Source organism: Mobula hypostoma, chromosome 9, assembly GCF_963921235.1.
Source record: "Mobula hypostoma chromosome 9, sMobHyp1.1, whole genome shotgun sequence".
In the NCBI taxonomy this organism is placed as follows: Eukaryota; Metazoa; Chordata; class Chondrichthyes; order Myliobatiformes; family Myliobatidae; genus Mobula; species Mobula hypostoma.
The window spans coordinates 58,801,745-58,829,199 of NC_086105.1; the positions used below are offsets into that span (position 1 = coordinate 58,801,745).

At 43.0% G+C, this 27,455-nt stretch overlaps 1 protein-coding gene across 1 annotated transcript; it reads left to right on the forward strand.

Moving 5' to 3' along the window:
- The first annotated feature begins 12,035 nt into the window (after positions 1 to 12,035).
- On the forward strand, positions 12,036 to 24,961 carry phlda1 (pleckstrin homology-like domain, family A, member 1). Its single transcript, XM_063058351.1, has 2 exons — positions 12,036 to 12,602; positions 18,694 to 24,961. Exon 1 carries the CDS (start codon positions 12,146 to 12,148, stop codon positions 12,575 to 12,577), a length of 432 nt encoding a protein of 143 aa, XP_062914421.1. The 5' UTR covers positions 12,036 to 12,145; the 3' UTR covers positions 12,578 to 12,602; positions 18,694 to 24,961.
- The last annotated feature ends 2,494 nt before the right edge of the window (positions 24,962 to 27,455 follow it).

Here is a 27,455-nt window from a genome sequence, read left to right on the forward strand (position 1 = left end):
CCCTCAACATAGGTGCCCCTCAGAGCTGTGACCTAAGCCCCCTCCTTTACTCTCTGTATACCCATGACTATGTTGCCACCCACAGCTCCAATCTGCTAATTAAATTTGCTGACAATACTACATTGACTAGCCTTATCTTAAATAATAATGAGGCAGCCTACAGAAAAGAAGTCATCACCCTACACAATGTCGTTAAGAAAACAACCTCTCCCTCAATGTCGCAAAAACAAAGGAGCTGGTTGTGGACTACAGGAAGAGTGAAGATAGGCTAACCCCAATCGAGAGCAATGGATCTGGGATTGAAAGGGTGAACAGTTTTACGTTCCTCGGCATACACATCACCGAGGATCTCACGTGGTCTGTACATACCGGCTGTGTGGTGAAAAAAGCAGAACAGCACATCATTCACCTCAGGCAGTTGAAGAAGTTTGGTATGAGTCCACAAATCCTAAGGACTTTCTACAGGAGCATAATAGAGAGCATCTTGACTGATTGCATCACTGCCTGGTATGGGAACTATACTTCCCTCAATCGCAGGCCTCTGCAGAGAGTGGTGCGGACAACCCAGCGCATCTGTAGATGTGAGCTTCCCACTATCCAAGACATTTACAGAGACACGTGTGTAAAAAGGGCCTGAAGGATCATTGGGGACCTGAGTCACCCCAAACAATAACTGTTCCAGCTGCTACCAGCCAGGAAATGGTACCGCAGCATAAAACCAGGACCAACTGGTTCCAGGACAGCTTCTTCCACCAGGCCATCAGACTGATTAATTCACACTGATACAATTGTATTTCAATGCTATATTGACTGTCCTTTTGTACATACTATTTATTACAAATTGCTATAGATTGCACAGTGCACACTTAGACGGAGACGTAATTTAAAGATTTTTACTCCTCATATATGTAAAGGATGTAAGAAATAAAGTCAATTCAATTCAATTCTACCCATGAGGATTCTACAACTTCCAATCCCATGCCACCTCTTTCTAAGGATTTAATTTCATTTTTTACCAACAGAGCTATGCCACCCCCTCTTCCTACCTGCCTGTCCTTTTGATACAATATATGTTCTTGGATGTTAAGCTCCCAAATATAATCTTCTTTCAACCATGACTTAGTGATGCCCACAACATCATGCCTGCCAATCTCTAACTGCACTACAAGATCACCTACCTTATTCTGTATGCTGTGTACATTCAAATATAACACCTTCTATCTTGTATTTGTCACCTTTTTATGACTGCAGCTCATCCCACTGACTGAAATTTTGCTCTATCATCTGCCTGTCCTTCCTGATAGTCTCACTACATACTGCCTCTGTTTGTAAACCAACAGCCCAATCACTGTGGATCCCACCGTCCTGCCAAGTTAGTTTAAATCCTCCCTGAAAACTCCAGCACAACTGCCAGAAAGGATATTGGTCTCCCTCAGGTTCAGGTGTAACCTGTCCCTTTTGTACATGTCATACCTTCTCCAGAAGGGATCCCAGTGATCCAGAAATCTGCAACCCTGCCCCATGCATTAGTTTCTCAGCCACCTATTTATCTTCCAAATCATCCTATTCTTACCCTCACTGGCGCGTGGCACAGGCAGCAACCCGGAGACTGCTACCCTAGAAGTCCTGCCTTTCAGCTTTCTACCTAGCTCCCTGAATTCTCTCTTCAGGGCCTCCTCGCTTTTCCTATCTGTGTCATTCGTGCCAATATGTACCAAGGCTGCTCACCCTCTCTCTTTAGAATGTCATTGACCCAATCTGAGACATCCCTGACCCTGGCACCTGGGAGGGAGCATACCATCTACAAACGGTAGATGTCTCTATTGCCTCCACAGAACCTAGTGTCCACTCTAACTCTGGTATCCCCTGTCACCACTGCAGTCCTGTTCTTCCTCCTTCCCTTCATAACCACACTGCCAGACTTAGTGCCAGAGACCTGGTCACTGTGGTTCCCCAGCCACCCGGTAGGTCATCCTCTCAACAGTATCCAAAACGGTGTACTTATTGTTGAGGGGAATGGTCCAGGAGTACTCTGTACTGGCTGCCCATTTCCCATCCCTATCCTGACAGTCACCCATTTACCTACCTCCTGCAACTTAATGGGGGCTACCTCCCCGTAGCTCCTATCGATCATCTCCTCAGTTTCCCATATGAGTCAAAGGTCATCACGCTGCAGCTCCAGTTCCTTGACATGTTCTCTGAGAAGATGCTGTTCTGTGCACCTGGTGCAGATATGGTTATTTGGGAAGCAGGAGGTCTCACGATTTCCCACATCTTACACAAAGAACACAACACAGACTCTGGAGCCATTCTCACTGTTTTAACTCTGCACTAACAGATGAAGAATGAAAAAGAAGAATCTTAGCAGATACGTACCTCACCCAAGCCTGATGAGCCAAAGCCTCCCCACTCTAATACTAGCCCACTCATACAATGGCTGTTCCACATATCCTTGCCTTACTTTTATTTGCCCTTGCTAATGAATCATAACTGCACTGCTGAAAAAAGCTGAAATCCTACGACAGCTCCCTTTTAAAATCTCTCACTTCTGGAACCGCGTGAGATCTCCTACGCCAATTTGACTGGAATAATACATGCCCTCTAATTCAGGCAGCATCCTGTTAAACTTCTGTTTCCTCTCCAAAGCCTCAACATCCTTTCTATAATAGGGTGACCAGAACTGTATGCAATATTTCAGATGTGGCCTGACCGGAGTTTTATAAAGTTTCAACATAAGTTCCTGACTTCTGAACTTTTTGCCTAGACTAATAAAGGAGAGCATGCTATAAGCCTTCTCAACCATCCTAACCACGTTCAGGGAGCAATGCAAGGTGCAGGAAAAGGGCCAGTAACATCATGAAGGATCCCACCCACCCTGCTCTTGGACTGTTTGTCTCACTCCTGTCAGGGAGGAGACTATGTAACATCCATGCCAGGACCACCAGACTCAGAAACAGTTATTTTCCCAATGCTGTAAGGCTGATAAACATCTCTACCCACTAACACACCCCTTTGCATTCCCATCACCACTTCTTTATCATTTCCGGTCAGATTCCCCTTATGTAGAAATACAGACACTCCTTATGTCTAGTGCCACTTTATGGACATAAATTCAATCTATTTATATTGTAGGTTCTTGCAAATAAAACAAAATGAGGCATTTTATGTTTAATGAAACCTGTAACGCATTTTATGGACATCCAAATCCTAAACACAACGCGTGCTAAAATTCTTTATGTAATAACGTCATCATGTCTGACCAGCTTCTTTAGGTGAAACTCCAACTCAGAGTCTGTGGTTGTGAATTATATACATTTCTCCCAATTACATTACCCTACACAGCTCCCCACCACCACAGAATTCACTAAGACCGGCATTGTGAGCCTGTCCAGTGTTCAGACAAGCTGCCTGGCTCAGGTTCTGGGTTTCATGGGTGGAGAATCACCAGGTACCTCTGGCTTTGTCCAGAGCTGCGTTGACATGCTCCTGGTCATGTCGTGATGCTGGGGGCACAGCAGTGGAGTACTCCAAATCTTTACCCCTCTTACCTATGATAAAAGTCTTTTCTCCATGTAAGGAGATGTTGGTGTGCATTATGATGGATGAAAACAAACAAGGTGGAATGTAGACCAACAGAACCCAAGATGGGAGACAGAAATAGGTGAAAAGGATTTGAATTTACTGAGAAGCCAACCAGATGGTCATGGCATCAGGAATGAAATCACCTAGCACTCACAATGGCTGCCCGTATACCAACTCCACCACGGACGACTGCAGTTTGGGACAGTTCTGAGCCCCAGCAGGACCCATGGGAGATGATCATGCCAACACGCATCGGTCAGGGAAGTTCTCAGAGCATTAACGCCATTGGACTGTGGGTGATACACTGTGGTGTGATGTAGCCTAACGCTGAGGTTCTGGGCCATCGTCTGAAATGAATTGGGGATCACGGTCAGAGGAAATTTCACATGGGGTGCCAAACCGCGGTGCTGATTAACAAACACCTGAATCACATCTGTGGCCGTCGTCGATGAGGGACGACCTCTGGCCACCTGGTGGAACAGTCCACCATGGTAAGGAGGTGCGTGAAACCACAGGAGGGGGGAAGAGGACCAACAAGGCCCACATTGACATGGGCAAACCGTCACTCAGGAACCTCAAAAGGTGCCAATTGCACCTGAACGTGATGGTTATTTTTTGCCCACTGGTACTCCAAACAGGCTGCAGTCCAATCATGCACATCCTTTCAGGCTTTGCCAAACAAACTTTAGTGCAACCAGTTTCTGTGAGGCCTTCCAGCCCAGATGCAAGAGGCAATGTGTGGAGTAGAAAACAGTCCATCTCCAGCTTGCAGGCCTGATGAGGCAAGAGCGACTGGTTGAGACATTGCACAGGAGAGAAACCCTAGCTTCTCCCAACTTGATGTCAGCCATTCACAGGCTCGTGACTGTTGTTTGGTAAGCCTGGGCCTGTGGGTCAGCTGCCATACTGGCATAGTCAAACACTATGTGAACAGGTTCAACAGCTGGCCTTGAGAGGCAATCAGCCCAGGGATTATTTTTCCCCTTAATATGTTGTATATCCAATGCGAACTTGGATATGTAGGCCAGGTAGTGTTGCTGCCATGCAGACCATGAATCTGATACTTTGACCATCATGTATAAGAAGGGCTTGTGGTCAATGACCACTGTGAAATGGCGACCCTCTAGAAGAAAACGAAAATGGCCGACAGCGAGATAGGGACCGAGAACTACTACTATGTCGACTCAGGCCTAGGGGGCCGGCGTTGGGCACGATGATGGACTTTCCACTTCTCTCTAGCCCTCATCAGTGTGTTCAGTTCATCTACATTAGCCACGCCGCTGTTTTCTAGGAGCGTGTTGACCATAGTCTTGGGAGGGGGCCCAGGGTTCATCCTCCTGTGTTTGGTCTCCCATATGATGACTAGGCTGGCAGGTAGCTCGGGGTGGCGTAGACAGTGACCCACCAGTTGCAGTCTTCTCGCCTCGATTTTAGTGGAGAGCATCGGTAGGTTTTTATAGAGCTCAACGTTCATCATGTGCTGTTGCCAACTCTCATCAAGAGTCACCCAGAGCATTCGTGAATAGCAACCATCTAGAGACTTTCGCTTCGTCTTGTTGAGTGTCCATGTCGCGTATCTGTACGTGAGAGTGGACTCTATGACTGCTATGAAAATCCTCTTTTTAAGCCCTCTGGTCAGGTTCGACTTCCAGATTTCCTTCATGTCGTTCATAGCCCTCCACGCCAGCGCCTTCCGTATCTTTATGTCCTTCTCCGAACTCATCATTCTTGACCCGAGGTACTTGTAGTCAAAGACTTTCTTGATGATATCATTCTCTACGGTCTTGAGAGTACCTTCGTCACAGTTAAACGCCATGTTCTCTGTCTTTTTAGTGTTTAGGTGAAGTCCAAGTTTTATTGCATTCTATTTCCACTTTTGTCAGTATCAGCTTGACCTGCATCTTAGCAAAGTTATACAATCAGATGATCTTGAACAGGATTCGCACCGCCATTGACCCTAAGCTAAGATTCAGACAGAATGGTTTTCAGCAGAAGCGCACAACAGTAATGCAAATACTTGCTCTCCGTAGGATCATTGAGGAAGTCAAGAAGAACAACCTACCAGCCGTGCTTACTTACATCGATTTTCGCAAAGCTTTTGACTCCATTCACCGAGGTAAAATGTTGAAGATCCTGAAAGCTTACGGAGTGCCAGACCATCTACTGAGAGCAATAGGGTCCAGCTATACCAAAACCATGGCGAAAGTTGTATCACCAGACGGAGAAACAGCAGTGTTCAAGCTCCTGGCTGGTGTGCTGCAAGGAGACACTCTGGCACCCTACATCTTTATAATCGTCCTTGATTACGCTCTGCATCAAGCTACCAAAGATCATGACAACCTTGGTTTTACCATAAAACCAGGGCGAACCATAAGGGTCAGACCAGTTACGCTCACAGATCTCGATTTTGCAGATGACATAGTCCTGCTCTCTGACCAGATGGAGGAAGCACAGCAGCTACTGACAAAAGTGGAGACCGAGAAGCTCATGGTCAAATATGCCATATTTCCTTTTGAGGGGATGGAGCAGCTAGCTGAAGAAGATGAGTGGCTGTCCAAGCCGCTTACCAACTTACCAGCATAGTCTGGGACATCAGTAGTAATGGCTATAAATGCGATGGCGCACCAATAGGGTTGCGTTAGAAAGAGCTTTTTTGTCATCAAATGCCCTGCTCATATCTGTTGAGATTAGGAGTATTGCATTTAAGCGCACAATACAGGGGGAACATAAGTTCAACAGCTCGCAGAATGAAGCATTGATATAAATTTGCCATACTTAAAAACTCCTGTTTTTTTTTTGTAGTGCGGGGTGGTGGAAAATCCATAATAAAGGCTACTTTTGATGGGAGAGTTTTGCACCTTCTTTGGAGATGTGAATGCCAAGAGAGTCCATAGTTGACAACCCAAACTGGCATTTAGCAGGGCTAATAACCTGTGTTGGCTGAAGTGCTGAAAAAGTGTGCGAAGATGAGATATGTGTTCGGATTTGAACGCACTGGTGACAACTATGTTATCCAGGTAAATAAAAAGAAAATCTAAGTCTTTTGATACAGAGTCCATCAGCTGTTGGAAAGTCTTTGCTGCATTTTTCAGTCCAAATAGCATGTGCAGAAACTCAACAAGGCCAAATCGGGTTATCACAGCTGTTTTGGGAATGTCCTCTGAGCACACAAGCAGCCCCTAACTAGATCAGGTTTGGAAAAAAATTAACTTTCTGGCTAAACATGCCAAAAAAGTCTTGAATATATGGACCGGGTAATGATCAGGGGTGGTGGCCTTGTCAAGGTGTCGTTAGTCACCACATGGGTGGCAACCAGCATCGAACTTAGGGACCATATGGAGTGATGAAGCCCAAGGGCTATTCAACCAGCCTACAATAACCATATAACAATTACAGCATGGAAACAGGCCATCTCAGCCCTTCTAGTCCATGCCGAACTCTTACTCTCACCTAGTCCCACCGACCTGCACTCAGCCCATAACCCTCCATTCCTTTCCTGTCCATATAGCTATCCAATTTTACTTTAAATGACAACATCAAACCGCCTCAACCACTGCTACTGGAAGCTCGTTCCTCACAGCTACCACTCTCTGAGTAAAGAAGTTCCTCCTCATGTTACCCCTAAACTTTTGCCCTTTAACTCTCAACTCATGTCCTCTTGTTTGAATCTCCCCCACTCTCAATGGAAAAAGCCTATCCACATCAACTCTATCCATCCCCCTCATAATTTTAAGTAACTCTAAGTCCCCCCTCAACCTTCTACGCTCCAAAGAATAAAGACCCCACTTGGTCAAATTTCTCTGTAACTTAGGAGATGAAACCCAGGTAACGTTCTAGTAAATCTTCTCTGTACTCTCTCAATTTTGTTGACATCTTTCCTATAATTCAGTGACCAGAACTGTACACAATACTCCAAATTTGGCCTTACCAATGCCTTGTACAATTTCAACATTACATCCCAACTCCTATACTCAATGCTCTGATTTATAAAGGCCAGCATACCAAAAGCTTTCTTCACCACCCTATCCACATGAGATTCCACCTTCAGGGAACTATGCACCATTATTCCTAGATCCCTCTGTTCTACTGCATTCTTCAATGCCCTACCATTTACCATGTATGTCCTATTTTGATTAGTCCTACCAAAATGTAGCACCTCACATTTATCAGCATTAAACTCCATCTGCCATCTTTCAGCCCACTCTTCTAACTGGCCTAAATCTCTCTGCAAGCTTTGAAATCCTACTTCATTTTCCACAACTCCACCTATCTTAGTATCATCAGCAACTTACTAATCCAATTTACCACCCCATCATCCGGATCATTAATATATATGACAAACAATATTGGACCCAGTACAGATCCCTGAGACACACCACTAGTCACCGGCCTCCAATCTGACAAACAGTTTTCCACCACCACTCTCTGGCGTCTCCCATCCAGCCACTGCTGAATACATTTTACTACTTCAATATTAATAGCTAACGATTGAACCTTCCTAACTAACTTTCCATGTGGAACCTTATCAAAGGCCTTACTGAAGTCCATTTAGACAACATCCACCGCTTTACCCTCATCAACTTTCCTAGTAACCTCTTCAAAAAATTCAATAAGATTTGTCAAACATGACTTTCCAAGCACAAATCCATGTTGACTGTTCCTAATCAGACCCTGTCTATCCAGATAATTATATATACCATCTCTAAGAATACTTTCCATCAATTTACCCACCACTGACATCAAACTCACAGGCTGATAACTGCTAGGTTTACTCTTAGAACCCCTTTTAAACAATGAAACAATGTGAGAAATACACCAATCCTCTGGCACCATCCCCATTTCTAATGACATTTGAAATATTTCTGTCAGAGCCCCTGCTATTTCCACACTAACTTCCCTCAAGGTCCTAGGGAATATCCTGTCAGGAGCCGGAGACTTATCCACCTTTATATTCCCTAAAAGCACCAGTACTTCCTCTTCTTTAATCATCATTGTTTCCATAACTACCCTACTTGTTTCCCTCGCCTTACACAATTCAATATCCTTCTCCTTAGTGAATACCAAGCCAACTCTTTCCATGTTGCCAAACTCGGCCTTCACAGTTGCCAGTTTTTCTGGGTCCAGTCTATGCACGTGGGCATGGGCTGCCAGGCCAGTTATGGGAATTTGGTGCTCGACCCTATGTTTTGTGACTGTAGTGGAGAACGTGGGCATGGTGAGGTTTGGGAATTCACCCGGCAGTTGAGTAAACTCAAATGCAGTGGTGCATTGACCTTGACAGAGTTGTTGTGGGGAACTTACTGGTGGGGTACAGTAATGACCCAAAGTCTTTGACATCCACAAGCCGGCAGTTCTTAAAATCAACTAACAGTTCTTGGGCACACAGAAAATCTGCACCGAGCAGAGGTCTAGCCAATTTAGTCAGGATGAAGTCCCATGTGTAACATCGACCACTGAAGCAGAGTGTCATCAGTCATGTCCCATAAGTCTGGATCTTGCTGCCATTGGCAGCCTCCGGTGAGGTTTTGTCACTCTTTGACTTCTCGTCAATAGGCAATGCTGGCAGCACACTCACTTGAGCAGCCACGTCACAAGGGAAATGTCACCCTGAAGGGATGTCTGTAATGAACAGTAGATGACCCTGGCAATTGGAACCCAACAATGTTCACAGACCCCTGATGTCCCGATGTGCTGGCACTGTTGAAACTGCAAGGCAGTCGGTACTTCCTAGCATTCGTAGCAAAGCAAGTGTGGTAAAAACAAACACTTGCCATTGTGTGTTTTGCAGCCGTGAGCATCCTTATGTAGGAGACCTTGCTACTGGACTTTTTGAGGTAGAGAAGGGAAGAGGAATGATGCACCGCTGCCTAGTTGAGTGTAGACTATCAGCCATTTTAGCAAGCTCCCTATAGTCCATCATGGGTGCATTAGCGAGGGCTATGTGAACTTGATCAGGCATTGGCTGCATCAAGAGTTCTTTAAAAATAAAACAAGAGTTGTGATTTCCCCAGAAGAGAACACATGTGGTCCATTAGCTCTGACGGCTTAGCATCACTGAGACCAGGTAAGGAGAACAACTGTTCAGACTCCAATAGCCCAAAAGTCTGTAAAAGTTGAGTTTTCAGCGATCAGCATTTATCATGTTCAGACGGGTGTTCAAGCACCTCTCGGAGGCATGGAGTTGACATGTAGACCATGTAGTAGAATTTGGTGTCGTCGGCAGTGATTTCTTGCAGACCGAATTGGGCCTCAGCTTGTATAGACCAAGCGATGGCATTTTGCTCCCAAAACTCCGGCAATTACAAAGCGACTTCATCGGCCGACATGTTCAATAACTCTGGAATTGTCCTGGAGCATTGGGGTCACCAATGTATGTTTTTGCAAATAAAATAAAGTGAGGAATTTTATGTTTAATGAAAGCCATTAACACGTTTTATTGAACTCCAAAACCTAAACACAGAAGCACAGAATCTTTTCATAATAACATCATCTCATCAGACCATCCACTTAAAGTGAAACCCCAACTCAATGTTGGTGGCTGTGAATTATGTACATCTCTCCCAGTTACGGTACCCTACAGTACTATCTTATGTATTTATATCTATTGTGATTTTCTATTATTGTGGCCTTTATCTTATTGTGTTTTTTGGGCTGCATTGGATGCGGAGTAACAGTTACTTTGTCCTCCTTTACGTTTGTGCACTGGAAATGACATTAAACAATATTGAATTTTGAATGAACTTGGACCCCAAAATCCCTCTGCTTATCAATACTGTTAAGGGTCTTGCCCATTTCAATGCATTGAATGTTCCCCAAACAGTCCTTCCAGATGAGGCAACACTCCACTATCTGCTGGGATCATCTATTGTGTCTGATGCTCCCCATTTGGCCTTCTCTTCATTGGGGGACCACTTCATCAACCATCTCCACTCCATCTCACAAGCGGAACTTCCCAGCTTTAATTCTAAATTTACATTTTAATTCTGATTCCCATTCTGACATAAGACCATAAGATTTAGGAGTGGAAGTAGGCCATTCGGTCCATCGAGTCTGATCCACCATTCAATTATGGGCTGATCCACTTCATCCAGTCATCCCCACTCCCCTGCTTTCAGCCCGTACACTTTGATGCCCTAGCTAATCAAGAACCTATCTATCTCTGCCTTAAATACACCCAATGACTTGGCCTCCACAGCCGCTCATGGCAACGAATTCCACTGTTTCACCACCCTCTGACTAAAGTAATTTCTCCGCATCTCAGTTCTAAAAGGACGTCCTTCAATCCTGAAGTTGTGCCCTCTTGTCCTAGAATCCCCTACCATGGGAAATAACTTTGCCATATCTAATCTGTTCAGTCCTTTCAACATGTGGAATGTTTCTATGAGATCCCTCCTCATCCTCCTGAGCTCCAAGGAATACAGCCCAAGAGCTGCCAGATGTTCCTCATATGGTATCCTGGAATCATTCTCGTGAATCTTCTCTGAACCCTCTCCAATGTCAGTATATCTTTTCTAAAATAAGGAGCTCAAAACTGCACACAGTACTCCGTGTGGTCTCACAAGTGCCTTATAGAGCCTCAACATCACATCCCGACTTATATCCTATACCTCTAGAAATGAATGCCAACATTGCATTCGCCTTCTTCACAACCGACTCAACCTGCAGGTTAACCTGTCGGTCCATGGCCTCCTCTTGTGCCAAGATGAGGCCACTCACATTGTGGAGGAGCACCACCTTATATTCCACTAGGTAGCCTCTAACCTGATGGAACAAATATCGCTTTTCTCCTTCCCATAAAATTTCTCCGCACTCCAAACTTCCTCTATTCCCCACTCTGACTTTTTACCTCTTCTCACCTGCCTATCACTTCCCCCTTGGTCTCCCCCTCCTTCCCTTTCTCCTCAAGTCCACTCTCTCCTATCAGATTCCTTCTTCACCAGCCTTTGACCTTTCCCACCCACCCACCTGACTTCACCTATCACCTTCGAGCTACCGTCCTCCCCCACCCTTCCTCCCACACACACCCTTCATATTCTGGCGTCGTCCATTTCTTCCACCCCGCCCCCTTTCTTTGTCGGTCTTGAAGAAGAGTCTTGGTTTGAACGGCAATTGTTTATTCATGTCTATGGATGCTACTTGACCTGCTGAGTTCCTCCAGCATTTTGTGTGTGTAGCTTTTGATTTCCAGCATCTGCAGACTGTCCCGTGTTTATCAGTGCATTGTGTAATGGTTTGATTTGTAGGAACAGAATGTAAGACGGGCTTTACACTGTGCCTCGATACATGTGACAATAACGGAGCAATTTCCAGTAACCATTGCTAAGCACCGCTACCCCTTTTGTTTCAGGCGAGCGCCGCACACGTGTGAAAACCAATGGGTCGGCTGCAGTTCCCACTGCCGTCGGCGGGCGGGAGCAGAGAGCGCCGGACAGGGACAGGGACGGGGACGGGGACAGGGAGCGTGGTCCGGCCAGGGAGCGGGAGCGAGGAGCGAGGGTGCTGCGGAGAGCGGCAGAGGCAGACAGAGCCCAGTGCGTTCCCCTTCTCAGACCGGGTGGCCAGCATGCTGGAGGGCAGCGGGGAGGTGATGAAGGAAGGCGTACTACAGAAGAGGAGTGAGGGTCTGCTCCAGCTCTGGAAGAAGAAGCATTGTGTCCTAACCGAGGAGGGGCTTCTGCTGCTCCGTCCCCGGCAATACCTGGAGGTGTCCCGGCACCAGAGCGGCGTCAGCGGCAGCGGGGCCAAGCAGCTCCGCTTCGGCGACATGAAGACGGTGGACTGCGTGGAGAGGAAGGGCAAGTACGTGTACTTCACAGTGGTGATGGCCGACCGGAGGGAGCTGGACTTTCGGTGCCCGCAGGACGCGGGCTGGAACGCCCTTATCACCCTGGGTATGGTGCAGTACCAGAACCGGCGGGCCATGGAAGCTGTGCAGTCCAGCCGACAGAAGCTGGCTCAACGGGGCATCGGCGTGGGCATCCACAACGCGGCGTGATGCCTCTCACCCCGGCCCTGCAGAGGTGAGGCACCCCTCCCCTCCCCTTTTTCTAAACTGGTCCAAGAGGCAACTCTTCCCCAATCCCATTGTTCTGGCATCTGTGCTCGGTTTAGAACATCAGCCGTCCTCGGGTTAAATTACTGAGAGTGTACTGAAATGAAATTCCCAGGAACTTTAGCTACGGATTATTTTATTAAACTTATAACAGCAGTGCGTGTTGTAACTTTTCACTGATTCTAATGTTAATATATATATACATTATCTTTTACATATACAGTATCTCTAATGTGTATATAATATATGCACTTACATAATATATAATAGATATTATGTATATATCAATATTAAATAATAGATACTCAATGGCCACTTTATTAGATACTTTCTGCCTCAATGAGGCCACTGAGTAGACGCTCCTGGGCTTCTGGTGCTGTAGCCCATCCGCATCAAGGTTGGACATGTTGTGAGTTCAGAGATGCTCTTCCACGCACCACTGTTGCAATGTTTTATTATTAGAGTTACCGTCACCTTCTTGTCAGCTTGAACCAGTCTGGTCATCCTCCTCCGACCTCTCTCATTAACAGGGTGCTTTCACCCCTCACAACTGCTGCACGCAGGATTTATTTTTACCATTCTCTGTAAACTCAAAAGGACTAGTGCATGAAAATTTCAGGACATCAGCAGTTTCTGAGATACTCTGGCAGCAGCAAGCTTTGACCATGAAAAGACACTTGGATCACATTTCTTCCCCATTCTGATGCTCAGTCTGAACAATAATTGAACCTCTTGACCATGTCTGCATGCTTTTATGCATTAAGTTGCTAGTGCAGAATGGACTGATTAGATATTTGTATTAATGAGCAGGTGTACAGAAGTACCTAATAAAATGGGCATTGATAGATATACAGTGTGTCAATGAAAAGTTATAACATTGTCAGGTATAAAGTGGGACTGATTCAGTCTATTTCTCTTCAGGTTTGGGTAGGTTTAGACAGTTCTTGTGAGGAGTGAATTTGGAGACACTTTTACTGAGTGAGGTGCACGCACATTTAAAAGAGTTGTAAAATTCAAGATTGGGGTTTATGGGTATTTAAATAATTGCTTAAATACACGAGGTTCCGCACATGCTGGAAATCCAGATGAGCGCATACAATGCTGAAGGAACTCAGCAGGTAGGGCAGCATTCATGGAGAGGGATGAAGAGCTGACATTTTGGGCTGAAACCTTTCATCAGGACCTCCTTTCGTCAGGGAGAAGCTACTGCAGTGTAAGAACCAGGACTGTTAGGCTGGATAACAGCTTTATCCCCTTGGTTGTGAGACTTCGAAACACCTTGCTACCAAGTACACATTACTTATGACAGAACAAGAAGCAGTATACTGTTGTGTATGTCATGTATGCACTTTATATCAACTTAGTACATCTACAGGATACTTTTTATGTTAATATCATTTTATGAGCTGTATGTGAGATATGTCAGTGTGTTTTGCACTTTGGTTCCTGAGGAACATTGTTTCGTTTAGCTGTGCACATATGTACAGTCATATGACAATAAATCTGACCATAAAAAGAAGGGAAAGAAGTTAGAATCATTGCTTATACATGATTCTGGGTTAGTCTGAATTAAATGCACATTATAAAAGTGAAACATTCTGAGTTCATTCATTACAAACAATAATTTATTTTTAATGTGTAACGTACTCCTGAGTTCAGTCTTCACTTTTTGTTTCCTTGTGTCTGTATTTTAAAGTATCTTCCTCTTGACCAAGTGCTCCACTATATTGGTGGTTATCTGATGTATTCCTTGAGAGGTGTCTTGTATCTGTACTTAACAAAAGTGTGCAGATGCTTAATGTCCATTATACTTGTGTCAGACAGTGCATTCAGAGGTATTGAGCATCACAGCATTGAAACAGACTATTCAGCCTGTCTGGTCCATGCTGTTCTGTTATTCTGCCTGATCATATCGGCCTGGACAAAAGCCCTCTGTACCATTCCCATTCATGTACTTATCCAAATTTGTCTTCCAATTTTGCAATCCAACCCGCATGCACTACTTCTGTTTGCACTACCCTCTGATGAAGAAGTTCCCCTTCAGATTTCCCTTAAATATTTCACCATTAACCCATAACCACTAGTTCTAGTGTCGCCATATACCTCTCATAATTTTGTATATCCCTATCAAATCTCCCTTCTTTCTCCTACGCTTTAGGGGAAAATGTCCTAGCCTATTCAACCCCCCTATAACTCAGGTCCTCAAATCCAGGCAACATCCTCGTAAATTTATTCTTGGTCTTTTTTTTTAAGAAAGAGGACATGTATGATCTCCAGTTGGCTGTCTGAGATCATTAGTTCCCTGAGACCAGTGTGGAGGTTTACCATACAGGCTGGAGCTCCTCTGAAATGCTGTGTCCAGCTCTGCATCCTCTCTTAGCCAGGAGTCGGAAGAGGGAGAGTTGACAGAGATAATTGACTTCAGTTAATAGACCAGAGAGCCTGCAGTGTTGCGTAGAATATAGAAAATTACAGCACAGTACAGGCCATTTGGCTCATGACCTTGTACCAACCTTTTAACCTGTGCAAAGATCAATCCAATCCTTCCCTCCCACACACCCCTCCTTTTTTTTGTCCATGTGCCTATCTAAAATATCCTTAAATTCCCCTAATGTATCTGCCTCTACCATCATCCCATTGGCGGGACATTCTGTGCACCCTCCACTCTGAGTAAACTACTTACCTCTGACATCCCTCCATACTTTCCTCCGTTCACCTTAAAATTATGTCCATTCGTATTAGCCATTTCTTCCCTGCAATGAAGTTTCTGATTGTCCACCCTATCAATCATCTTGTGCACCTCTATCAAGTTATCTTTCATCCTCCTTCACTCCAAAGAAAAAAGCCCCAGCTCACTTAGACAATCATCGTAAGACATGCCCTCCAGCCCAGGCAACATTCTGGTAAATCTGAGAATCAGAATCAGGTTTATTATCACTGAAATGTCATGAAATTTGTTTTGGGGCAGCAGTACAGTGCAATACATACAAAACACTATATAATAATGAATAGTGTGTGTGTATATATGTATTAAATAAGTAGTGCACATGCTTATTTAACTAGTAAAAATGGTTAAGAAATAGTAAATCATAGTAGCAATATCTCTTCTGTACGCTCTGTAAAGCTTCCACATCCTTCCTATAATGAGGCGACTAGAATTGAACATAACATTCTAGTGTGGTCTAACCAGAGTTTTGTAGGGCTGGAATATTACCTCACAGCTCTTGAACTCAATCATCTGCTTTGTTGTTACAGCAGAGAATGTTATGGAGAGATTAAACATTCCAGATTCGACACATTTCTGCAGTTAACAATTATAAATTATTTCCATTGGCAAGTGAGCCTGTAACCAAATTTTAAGATGATTAATAATGGAAGTAGGGATGGGGAACTACACTCAGTAGCCATCTTAATATGTACAGGAGGTGGTCTTAAAAGTGGTCTTCTGCCGCTATAGCCCATCCACTTCGAGTTTCGACATGTTACGGTCAGACCCCACTTGGAGTACTGCACTCAGTTCTGGTCACCTCACTACAAGAAGGATGTGGAAACTATAGAAAGGGTGCAGAGGAAATTTACAAGGATGTTGCCTGGATTGGGGAGCATGCCCTATAAGAATAGGTTGTGATCTCGACCTTTTCTCCTTGGAACGGCAGAGGATGAGAGGTGACCTGATAGAGGTGTATAAGTTGATGAGAGGCATTGATCGTGTGGATAGCCGGAGGCTTTTTCCCAGGGCTCAAATGGCTAGCATGAGAGGGCACAGTTTTAAGGTGCTTGGAAGTTGGCACAGAGGAGATGTCAGGGGTAAGTTTTTTACGCAGAGAGTGGTGAATGCATGGAATGGGCTGCCGGCAATGGTGGTAGAGAGGGATATGATAGGGTCTTTTAAGAGACTCCTGGATAGGTACATGGAGCTTAGAAAAATAGAAGGTTATGTGTAACCCTGGGTAATTTCTAAAGTAATTACATGTTTGGTACAGCATTGTGGGCTGAAGGGCCTGTATTGTGTTTTCTATGTTGTAACATGCGGTTATTTGAATTAATGTCACCTTCCTGTCAGCTTGAGCAAATCTGGCCATTCTCCTCTGACCTCTCATTAACAAGGCATTTTTGCCCACAGAACTGCTGCTCACTGTATGTTTTTTTGTTTTTTGCTCCATTCTCTGTAAACTCTAGGTACTGCTGTGTGTGAAAATCGCAGGAGGTCAGCAGTTTCTGAGAGGCACAAACTACCTCATTTGGCACCAACAAACATTCCACGGTCAAAGTCACTCAGATCACAGTTCTTCCCCATTTTGATGTTTAGTCTGAACAACAACTGAACCTCTTGACCATGTCTGCATGCTTTTATGCATTGAGTTGTCAGCACGTGATTGATTAGATATTTGCATTAATGCACGGATATACAGGTTCACCTAATAAAGTGGTCACTGAGTGTATTTTTTTACACACATTCAGCTGCAGTGGTTTGGAATGCAGTGAGAGCAGATTCAGTGCTAACTTTCAAAAGGGAATTGTAAAGGACAACATTTACTAGTTTGTGGGTAAATCCTGCACTGTTCAAATAGCCTCCTCCACAAAAGTGAGATTCGGTGAGCAGCACAAAATGCTGGAGGAACTCGGCAAGTAAGGCAACATCTATGGAGGGGAATATACAGTCGATGATTTGGGCTAAGATCCCTCAATAGAACTAAAAAGAAAAGGGGCAGAAGCCAGAATAAAGAAGTTGAAGAGTGATGTGAAGCCAGGTGAGGGGGAAGGTGGATGAGTAGGGAGGAGGTGCAGAAACCAGAATAAGAATAGTAGGTGGAAAAGATAAAGAGCTGAAGAAGGAGGAATCTGATGGGACAGAGGAGTGGAACATGGAAGAATAATATAATAAGTAGTATCATTATTCTGATTCCATCAGACTGCTCAATAACTATTTCACCATTCTTGAAGCAAATATGATAATTTATATATTCAATAAATGCACTGTAATGTACATTTAGCTGTCATTTTTTTTATATTTGCTTTGTGTAAAGTTATCACAATTTGTGAAGTTCTAATTTCAGGCAGTTCATTGCAATGTGATCATTAGGAGATGTATCAAAATGTCACTTTTGGCCATTGGGTTGAATTGCACCTGTCCTCATAGGTTTTGTCAGCATCTGATCATTTTAACATATAAAATTATCAGTTATCATTCAATCATTTGGGGTAAATCACAGGAGTTTTTGTTTTCTCTATATATTTTTTTCCAAATGTAAAGAGACAGTACATTGTTAAGGACAAAACTCTTAACAGTGTTTTTGAGCAGAGGGACCTTGTGGCCCAGATTCATACCTCCCAGAAAGCGGCTACACAGGTTGATCGGGTGGTTAGGAAGGTATGTAACATGCTTGCCTTTATCAGTTGAGGCATTGAGTTCAAAAGTGAGGAAGTTATGTTGCGGCTTTATAAAACTCTAATTAGGCCGCATTAGGAGTATTGCATATAATTCTGGTCGGATGTCAAGGAAGGGTGAGGGTGTAGAAGATGTTTACCAAGAAGCTACCTGGATTAGAGGGCATGTGCTATAACAAGAGGTTGGACAAGCTTGAGTTGTTTTCTCTGAAGTGGCAGAGACTGAGGGGAGATCTGATATGAGGCTTATAAGATTATGAGAGGCAGAGAGTAGACAGTATCTTTTTCCCGGGGTTGAAATGTCTAATACCAGAGCACATGCGTTTAATGTGGAAGGGGGTAGGTTCAGAGAGGATGAGGAGCAAGTATTTACACAGAAGGTGGGTGCCTGGAATAAGCTGCCTAGGGTTGTGGTAGAGGCAGTTAAATTCGGGACTTTTAGATGGCCCATGAATGTGACAGAAATGGAAGGGTAGGAACATTGTGTAAGCAGAAGGGATTAGTTTAGTTAGCCATTTGTTACTAATTTAATTGGTTTGGCATAAAGGGCCTGTTCCTGTGCTGTATTGTTCTGTGTGCTATATAATTAGAATCATTCACTTGTGAGAACAGTTTTTTCTCTATTCATTTCTTTTGAAATAACATTATTTTTAATTTTTGATCCCATGTAGGTTCGAAAAACACTACGCTGTAATCTAGCATACAGGAATGGAAAATGGAAAGCAAAATCTCTGTCCATTGCAAATATCTGAATAGCTTATTAGATGCTGGAGTGTCTTAAACTATAAACTCAGCAGAATGAATCGACATGGAACATTCAATCAGTATTCTCCAGGAAGAAGATTTAATGAATTTCATTATTGGACAGCGTGATGCGGACATTTTATCATTATTTATAACCTATTGTTTATATATCCTGGAACGGCCAGTGATACAAAATATGTAATTGTAAATTATTGCTGCCTTTGATTCTCCTAATTTATGATGTTTTAATTTAGTGCCTGATGTTTTTGAATGTATGGGTTTTGTTAAAATGGAGCCAGAGGACTTAGAGCAGAGGCGGATTAAAGTTAATAGCCTCTTTATTCTGTGACAGTGCATAGAAAGAAAGGGTTTATATTCTCTGGTTTAGAAGAACAAGCAGTGATCTCATTGTCAGGGCATCTAAGAATTTTATATGATTCATAGCAAATGTCAAAAGGCTGTTTTCCCTGGTTGGTGAGTTTAGAAATAGAGGTCATCATCGCAAGATAAAGGGATTGTGTGAAATTCCTTCATTCAGAGGATTGTGACATTTTTTGGGTTTTGTTGCCCTTTAATGGAGTAACTCAGGGGGCTTTTCAGAGGGCAGGTTTTTGAAATACAGAAACCCAGCAAGCTGTGATCAAAACGGGGCATTTGGGTATTGGATAACAAAGGGGAGTTGAGTTAGAGGAATAGCTTGATTGTGTTAAATGAATTGAGTGTTATCTCATCTCCAAGACAGAAACTTAGATTTTCACCTATTATTTAGCCATTGTCCAGCTATAGAATCTAATTGTGTAAGATTGTGGAGCTGCCAGGTTATTTCCAAATCATGAATATAACTCTCAGAATTTATGATTAAGTTCAACGGAAGCTATTTTCAAAAGCAGAATGCTGCAAATCCTGGAAACTTAAAACAGAAGAGAAATAGCGGGTAATACTCAGCAGACCGGACAGCATCTGTAGAGGCAGGAAAAAGATAAGGTTTTTCATCAAAGTTATTTTTAATATGGGCTCTTAAGCATTCCATGAGTTGGTAAACTGCTTCCAACTATAAAGGGAACATACAGTTGTTACTTGGTTATGTTTAATGTCCGTTACCGGGAATTTGTTTTGTTCACATATGAAGGAATGTTCAGCCATATCATTTTATACTATGGCCTTTCTGCTTTATGAAGTGCAGTTATTACCACATGAATGCAGTAGTATTGTGTAAAAGAGTTTTGCATACTATAAAAAGATAGTAAAGTTATGTAACGTGATTTTGTTCTTCATAATCATAGCATACCACTAAGTCGTCCACAAATTTTTAGGGTACCTATCTGATGCTTATTTAGCGCTGCTCTGGGTGGGTTGGATTTATCTTAATGCTGTAATTTAGTAGGATTCTTAATAAGAAAGTAGTGCAGATTCAATTCACATGAGATAGCATTCAATTAAGCATTGAAATGCATGGACAGTCTGTGGTTGCATGGTATTTTTTTTCCCAGTCTCTTGAGCATATTATATAAAACCGGAATGCTAAAAGATAATACTGTTCATGACTTTATCTCAGTGTAGTCTGGAAACACTATATTATTGCATCTAGGTTTTGCATCTTCCACGCAGATTTATGCCTCTCATGGGATTGACAGATATTACAGAGCAGGTACTTTATTCATCCACGGGATGTGGGATTTACCACCGTTCTTATTTACTCTCCTTGAATTGAGTACTAGCCTCTGGCATCCTGCAGTTAAGAGTCCACCATTTCACTGTGGCAGGTAAAATGATGGGTTTTTACCCCCTAAAAGACAACAGTGAACCAGATGGTGCCTATCCAGTGGTTTGATTGATATCATTTTAATTTCTGTTTAACCAAATTTAAATGCCACAGTTGAACATTTCTGTCCAAATCATTCAGTTAGATCTATGAATTACTGCTCCAATAACATAAACATCACTGCATAAGGCATACAATATAAGCTGAAGCTTTATAAGGCATTGGTTGGACCACATCTGGAGTATTGTGAGCAATTCTGGGCCCTTACCTAAGAAGAGATGTGCTGACATTGGAGAGAGTCCAGTGGAGGTTCCACAGAATGATTCCAGGAATGAAAAGTTTAATGTCTGTGGAGTGTTTGATGACTCTGGGCCCGTACTCTCTGGAGTTTGGAAGAATGAGGGGGATATCTCATGGACACAGGAGTAAAATTAGGCCATTCGGCCCAAGAAGTCCATTCTGCTATTCCATCATGGTTGATTTATCCCTCTCAACCCCATTGTTTTCCCTTCTCTTAACTTTTAATGCCCTTACTAATTAAAAACCTATCAACCTCTGCTTTAAATATACCCAATGACTTGGCCTCCACAGCTGTCTACAGCTATGAATTCCACAGATTCAGTGCTCTCTGGCTAAAGAAATTCCTCCATCTCTTATTCTAAAGGGATGACCTTGTATCCTGAGGCCATGTTGTCTGGTTCTAGACTCACCCACGATAGGAAACATCCTCAGTGTCCTCTCTATCTAGGCCTTTCAATACTGGATAGGTTTCAATGTACCTGGACAAATGTATGTGCCTTTAAACCAATCACAAGCCAACAAATCTAACGTGGAACTAACTTTTCCTGATAAATGATGTCAACAAGTCACTGATTTAAAAATCTAATATTATTCCTTTGCATTTTTTGTATGAACTATTAATATAGAAACTCAGAATTTTTTCTTCAGTATAGAAATGTCAAACACCGGAGGGAAGATATGCTCTTAAGGTTAGAGGGGGATGTTTAAAGGTGATGTAAGGGGCAAGTTTTTTACATGGAGAGTGGTAGGTGCCTGATAGCAGGTAGTTTGGTAGATGTAAGAGGCTTTTAGATAGACACGTGAATACAAAGGGAATGGAGGGATATGAATGATACACAGGAAGAGGACATTTAATATAAATTGGCATCAGGATCAGCACAAAATTGCAGGCCAAATAGCCTGTCTACTGCTGTACTGTTCTCTGTTCTACTGCAACTAAGCTATCACACAAGATTTGGTTGTGGAATCTGTTCTGTGTTGAGGTGAGTGAAGTTATGCTCGTTCAGGAGCCAAGTGATTCCATCCAATTTCATTAGAGGACACAATGGGTGTATTGGCAAAGGGAGAATATAAATTCTCAAAAATGTTCACTTAGTACTGTTCCTGTCAGTTGGAATTTATGCATGTTATAGATCCTTTTCTGCATTGGAGAAGGGTGGTTGTGTGATGGTATTGGTTGGAGGCAGGAATAAAGAGGGTATTGGCGTGATTAGAATTACAAAATAGCTCTATAGTTAAGGCTTCAAGGACTTGATTTAAGCCTAGCATATGTTGAGCTGTTTAGTCATAGTCGTACTGCATGGAAAAAGGCCCTCCAGCCCAACTCATCTGTGCTGACCATGGTGCCAACTAAGCTAGTTCCGTTTGTGTTTGGCCCATATCCCTCTAAATCCCTCCCATTCATGTACTTATCCAAATATCTTTTGTATGTTGTTAATATACCTCCCCTACAACTTTCTCTGGCCATATATTTGCCTTGTGGGAAGAAGCTGTCCCTACAAATCTTTCACCTGTCATCATAAACCCATGCCCTCTGGCTTTTAATGTTGTTTCCCTGGGTCAGAGACTGTGCCTTCACCCTCTCTATGACCCTCATAGTTTTATACACTTCTATAAGGTCACCGCTCAGTCTCCTGCACTCCAAGGAATAGAGGAGACATATATTTGATCTCAAGCCAGTGGAGGAATTGCAATTAAATCAGGTGCCCCTGGATTGAAGGTGGCAGTGCTTTCCTGTTCAGCATGGTCCCAGTCACCACCCTGTTCTGAAGTCAGAATTTTAAAAATGCTATTTTATACAGAATTGATTAGCAGCTGCAGATATTAACCACTTGGTAAGCTGTGTAGGTTCAAATCCACTTTATGTACGATCAATCACCATTCACAGTGCAGGTGTTAAAAATAAATTGAAGATGCAAACAGATGATACTTTGAGTTAGTGAGGTAATTCAAGATTGTTTAATGTCATTTCCAGAACACAAGTGTAAAATAGAAAGAAATAATTGTTACTCCAGATCTGATGCAGCAAAAAAAATAAGATAAAGAACACCATAATGAAAACAACAACGAATATAAATGCATAAGATAGCTAATATCCATAGAGTGAAGCTGGGCACAGGAGTGTCTGTACATAAGGTGACTGACAGGAAATGATAGACCAGTGGTTGTGGAGGGGTGAGATGGTGGCTGGAGGTGATGATCAGCCTTTCCGCTTGGGGAAAGTATAATATTCTAGAGTCTGGTGGTCCTGACATAGATGCTACATAGCCTTCTCCCTGACGGGAGTGGGTCAAACAATCCTTGAGTAGGTGGGTGGGATCCTTCATTAATGTTACTGGCCCTTTTTCCTTGTCCCTTTGCTTTGACTATATGTTTGGTATGCTGAATGACCATAAGACATGGGAGAGAATTAGGCCATTCAGGCCGTCAAGTTTCTCCACCATTATTAATTCCCTCAACGCCATTATTCTGCCTTCTCCCTGTAATCTTCTAACTTCCACTTTAAATGTACCCAGTGACTTGGCCTCCACAGTTGTCTGTGGCACAGATTCGACAAACTCTGGCTAAGGAAATCCTTTCTCTTCACTGTTCTAAAGAGATGTCCTATTCAGAGGCTGTGCCCTCTGTGGTCTTAGACTCCCCTACTATAGGAAACATCTTCACCACATCCACTCTAACTAGGCCTTTCAATATTTGATAGTTTTCGATGATATCCCTCCTCATTCTTCTAAACTCCAGCAAGTACTGGCCCAGAGGCATCAAACGCTCCTGATACATTAACACTTTTATTCCTGTGAGCCTCCTCTGGATTCTCTCCAATGTCAGCACATCTTTTCTTAGATAAGGGGCTCAACGTTGCTCACAATACTCCGTGTGGTTTCATCAATGCTTTATAAAGGCTCAGCATCACATCCCTGCTTTTATATTCTAGTCCTCTCAAAATGAATGCTAACACTGCATTTGCCTTCCTTACCTCGGTCTCAGCCAGCAAGTTGTGTCCCTGGCCCCGTGATGTGCAAGGAGAAACTGCTCTTTACAAGCCTCGCTTGTCTGGGTTGGCTACCCAGTGTCTGCAGCTACCTTGCCTTGCCTTTCATTATAGGTTGTTAATTAGTAAGGGTGTTAAAGGTTACAGGGAGAAGGCAGGAGAATGAGGTTGAGGGGGGTAATAAATCAGCCATCATGGAATGGTGGAACCAACTGCATGGGCCAAATGACCTAATTCTGCTCCTGTGTCTTGTGATCGTAACCACATTCAAACAAGGTGGCAGTGCTGTAAAGGGAGGTGGGGACAGGGTCGAAGAAATCAATTGTAACACAAAGGCCTCCCAAATGCTGTGAAATAATTGCTCCATTTTCCCACTGCGTAACTGTGTCTAAAGCTTGGATGGCTGAGCAGCTGATTTTATTGGGTTTATTTTACGATATGCAGCTTGGGTCCTGCGGTTAACATGCAGGCAAGTAAACCAGAGGCTTGGACCAACAATCCAGAGACGGGAATTCAAATCCCACCATAGCAGGTGAGGACATTAAATTCAGCTAATTAAATAATCTAATATTAATAAAAGCAAAACTAGCTTCGATAATGGAAAGCACAGAGCCACTGGATTGTCAAAAGCCATTTTGTTTCATCAGGGCCCATTAGGTAAAAATCTGCCGTTATGCTGTATGGTGTGTTGGTGACTCCAGATCCTCAGCAGAGTGGTTGTCTCTGAACAGCCCGTTAAAATGGCCCAGCAAGCCACTCAATTGTGTTAATCCTACAACTAATAATTTGGGAAGTCAGCTTGCCACCACCTTCTCCAACGCAGTATATATTGACCTACTGTTAACACTCACATCCCTTAAACTGAATAAAGAAATCTCTCAATCCTTTTAATTTAAGGTGTTTGCTATCCTGTACTTTGGAACTTGATGCAAGAAAAATAAGTCAAAGTAACATTTATTATCAAAATACATATATGTATTTACTGTCTCTGTCACCATATACTACCTTGAGATTCATTTTCTTGCAAGTGTTTACAGGAAAATAAAGAAATAAAGAAATAAAGAAATAAGGATTTACAAAAAAAACCTGCATAAAACTGACAAATAACCAATGTGTAAAAGATTTGTGCAAATAAAAAAATACTCAGAACATGAATTGTAAAGTCCTTGGAAGTGTCTCTGTGGGTAGTAGAATCAGTCTGGAGTTGTGGGGAGTGAAATTATCCACACCAGTTCAGGAGACTGATGGTGCTAGGGTAATAACTGTTCCTGAACCTGCTGGTGGGGACCGAAGGCTTCTGTACCTCCTGCCTGATGATAATAGCAAGAAGAGGGCATGGACTGGATGGTTGGGTCTTTGATGGATGCTGCTTTCTTGTGATTTCTTGATTAATACAGAAATCAGTTGGGTCTGCATTACTACTAGTGTGGTAATAAACGGATAGAAAATGCAATGAAGATCGGAGCTCAGTCGATGAAACTTTGAGGACTTATTCAGCATCTGGAATATTTAACTTTTAAATACAACAGCCTTAAATTCAACGTAATTGCCTTTTTATATGCAACTCTTTTGGGATTCTTTGTGATGTGAAATGATTTATGCTAAGTTCCAAACAGGAATTGTATTGCAATGGACCTGGCTGAGTTGAATCCTGTATGTGTGCTTTATTCTGGCAGCTAAGGTATTTAGACTAATCTTTACAGACCGTAGAAGTTGGGATTTATAGTGGATTTTTAAATGAAAATGGGTGCCTTGGCTTCACTTACATATATAAGACATAGGAGCAGAATTAAGCCCTTTGGCCCATCAAGTCTGCTCCACCATTTCATCATGGCTGATCCATTTCCGTCTCGGGCCCAATCTCCTGCCTTCTACACATGTCCTGACTCATGCCCTGACTAATCAAGAATCTCAGCCTCTGCCTTAAACATACCTAATGACTTGGTCTCCACAGCCACCTGTGGCAACATAATCCACAGATTCACCATTCTTTAGCTAAAGAAATCCCTCTTCATCTCCATTCCAAATGGACATCCCTCTATCCTGAGGCTGTATCCTCTGGTCAGTCTCCCCACCATAGGAAACATCCTTTCTCCATCCACTCTATGAAGGCCTTTCAACATTCAAAAGGTTTCAATGAGATCCCCCCTCGTTCTCCTGAACTCCAGTGAGTACAGGCCTAGAGCCATCAAACATTCCTCATATGATGAGCCTTAAAATCCCAGAATCATTTTTGTGAATCTCCTTTGAACCCTCTTCAATGTCAGCACCTCCTTTCTCAAATAAGGGCCCAAAACTGCTTACAATACTCCCAAATGAGGCCACACCAGTGTCTTATAAAGCCTCAACATAACATACTTGATTTTATATTCTAGTCCTCGAAATGGAATGATAAGTGCTTTTGTCTTCCTCACCATTGAGTCGAGGACTCAGAAGCACATTGGAAATTTGAATTTTCTTTTCATTTGGAAGATAGTCTATGCTTTTATTTCTTCTATCAAAGTGCATACCCAAACTCTTCTCAACACCGTATTCCATCTGCCACTTATTTGCCCATTTTCCTAATCTGTCTTAAGTCCTTCTGCAGCCTTTCTGCTTCCTCAGCACAACCTGCCCCTCCAACTACTTTCGTTTTGTCTGCAAACTTGCCCACAAAGCCATCAATTTCATCATCCAAATCATTGACATATAATGTAAAAAGAAGTGGTCCCAATACAGAGCCCTGTGGTGCATCACTAGTTACCAGCAGCCAGCCAGAGGAGGCTCTTTATTTCCCCTCTTTGCCTCCTGACAATCAGCCAGTGCTCTATCCATGCTAGTATCTTTCCTGTAATACCATGGGTTCTTAACTTGTTCTTAACCTTGTCAAAGGTCTTCTGAAAATCCAAGTACACAACATCCACCAAATCTCCTTTGTTATCCTGCTTGTTAGTTCTTCAAATAATTACAACAGATTTGTCAGGTTAGATTTTCCTTGACTTTGGCCTATTTAAGTACCCAGAAACCATAGCCTTAACTATCGACTCCAACATCTTCCCAACCACTGAGGTCAGACTAACTGGCCTATAATTTCCTTTCTTCTGTCTCTCTCACTTTTTGAAGGGTGGTGTGACATTTGCAATTTTCCAGTCTGCTGAAACCATGCCAAAATCCATTGATTCTTGAATTACTAATGCCTCCACAATCTCTTCAGCCACCTCTTTCAGAACCCTGGAGTGTAGACCATCTGGTCCAGGTGACATAACTGCTTTCAAACTCTCCCTAGTAATGGCAACTTAACTCCTGCCCCCGACAGTCTTGAAGTTCCAGAATACTGCTAGTGTCTTCCACAGTGAAGACTGGTCCCCCATTGCTACCTTTCCAGCTTCATCTACTCTCACATCTCTTGTATATCTGAAGAAACCTTTCTTATCCTCTTTAATATTATTGGCTAGCTTAATCCATCTTTTCCTTAATGACTTTTTTAGTTGCCTTCTGTTGTTTTTTAAAAGCTTTCCAGTCCTCTAACTTCCCATTAATTTTTGCTCTATTATATGCCCTGTCTTTGACTTTTATGTTGGCTTTGACTTCGCTTGTCAGCCACAGTTGTGCCATCTCTCACAGGAATTCTACTAAGTCCCCCTCTTGGTAGCCAGCAC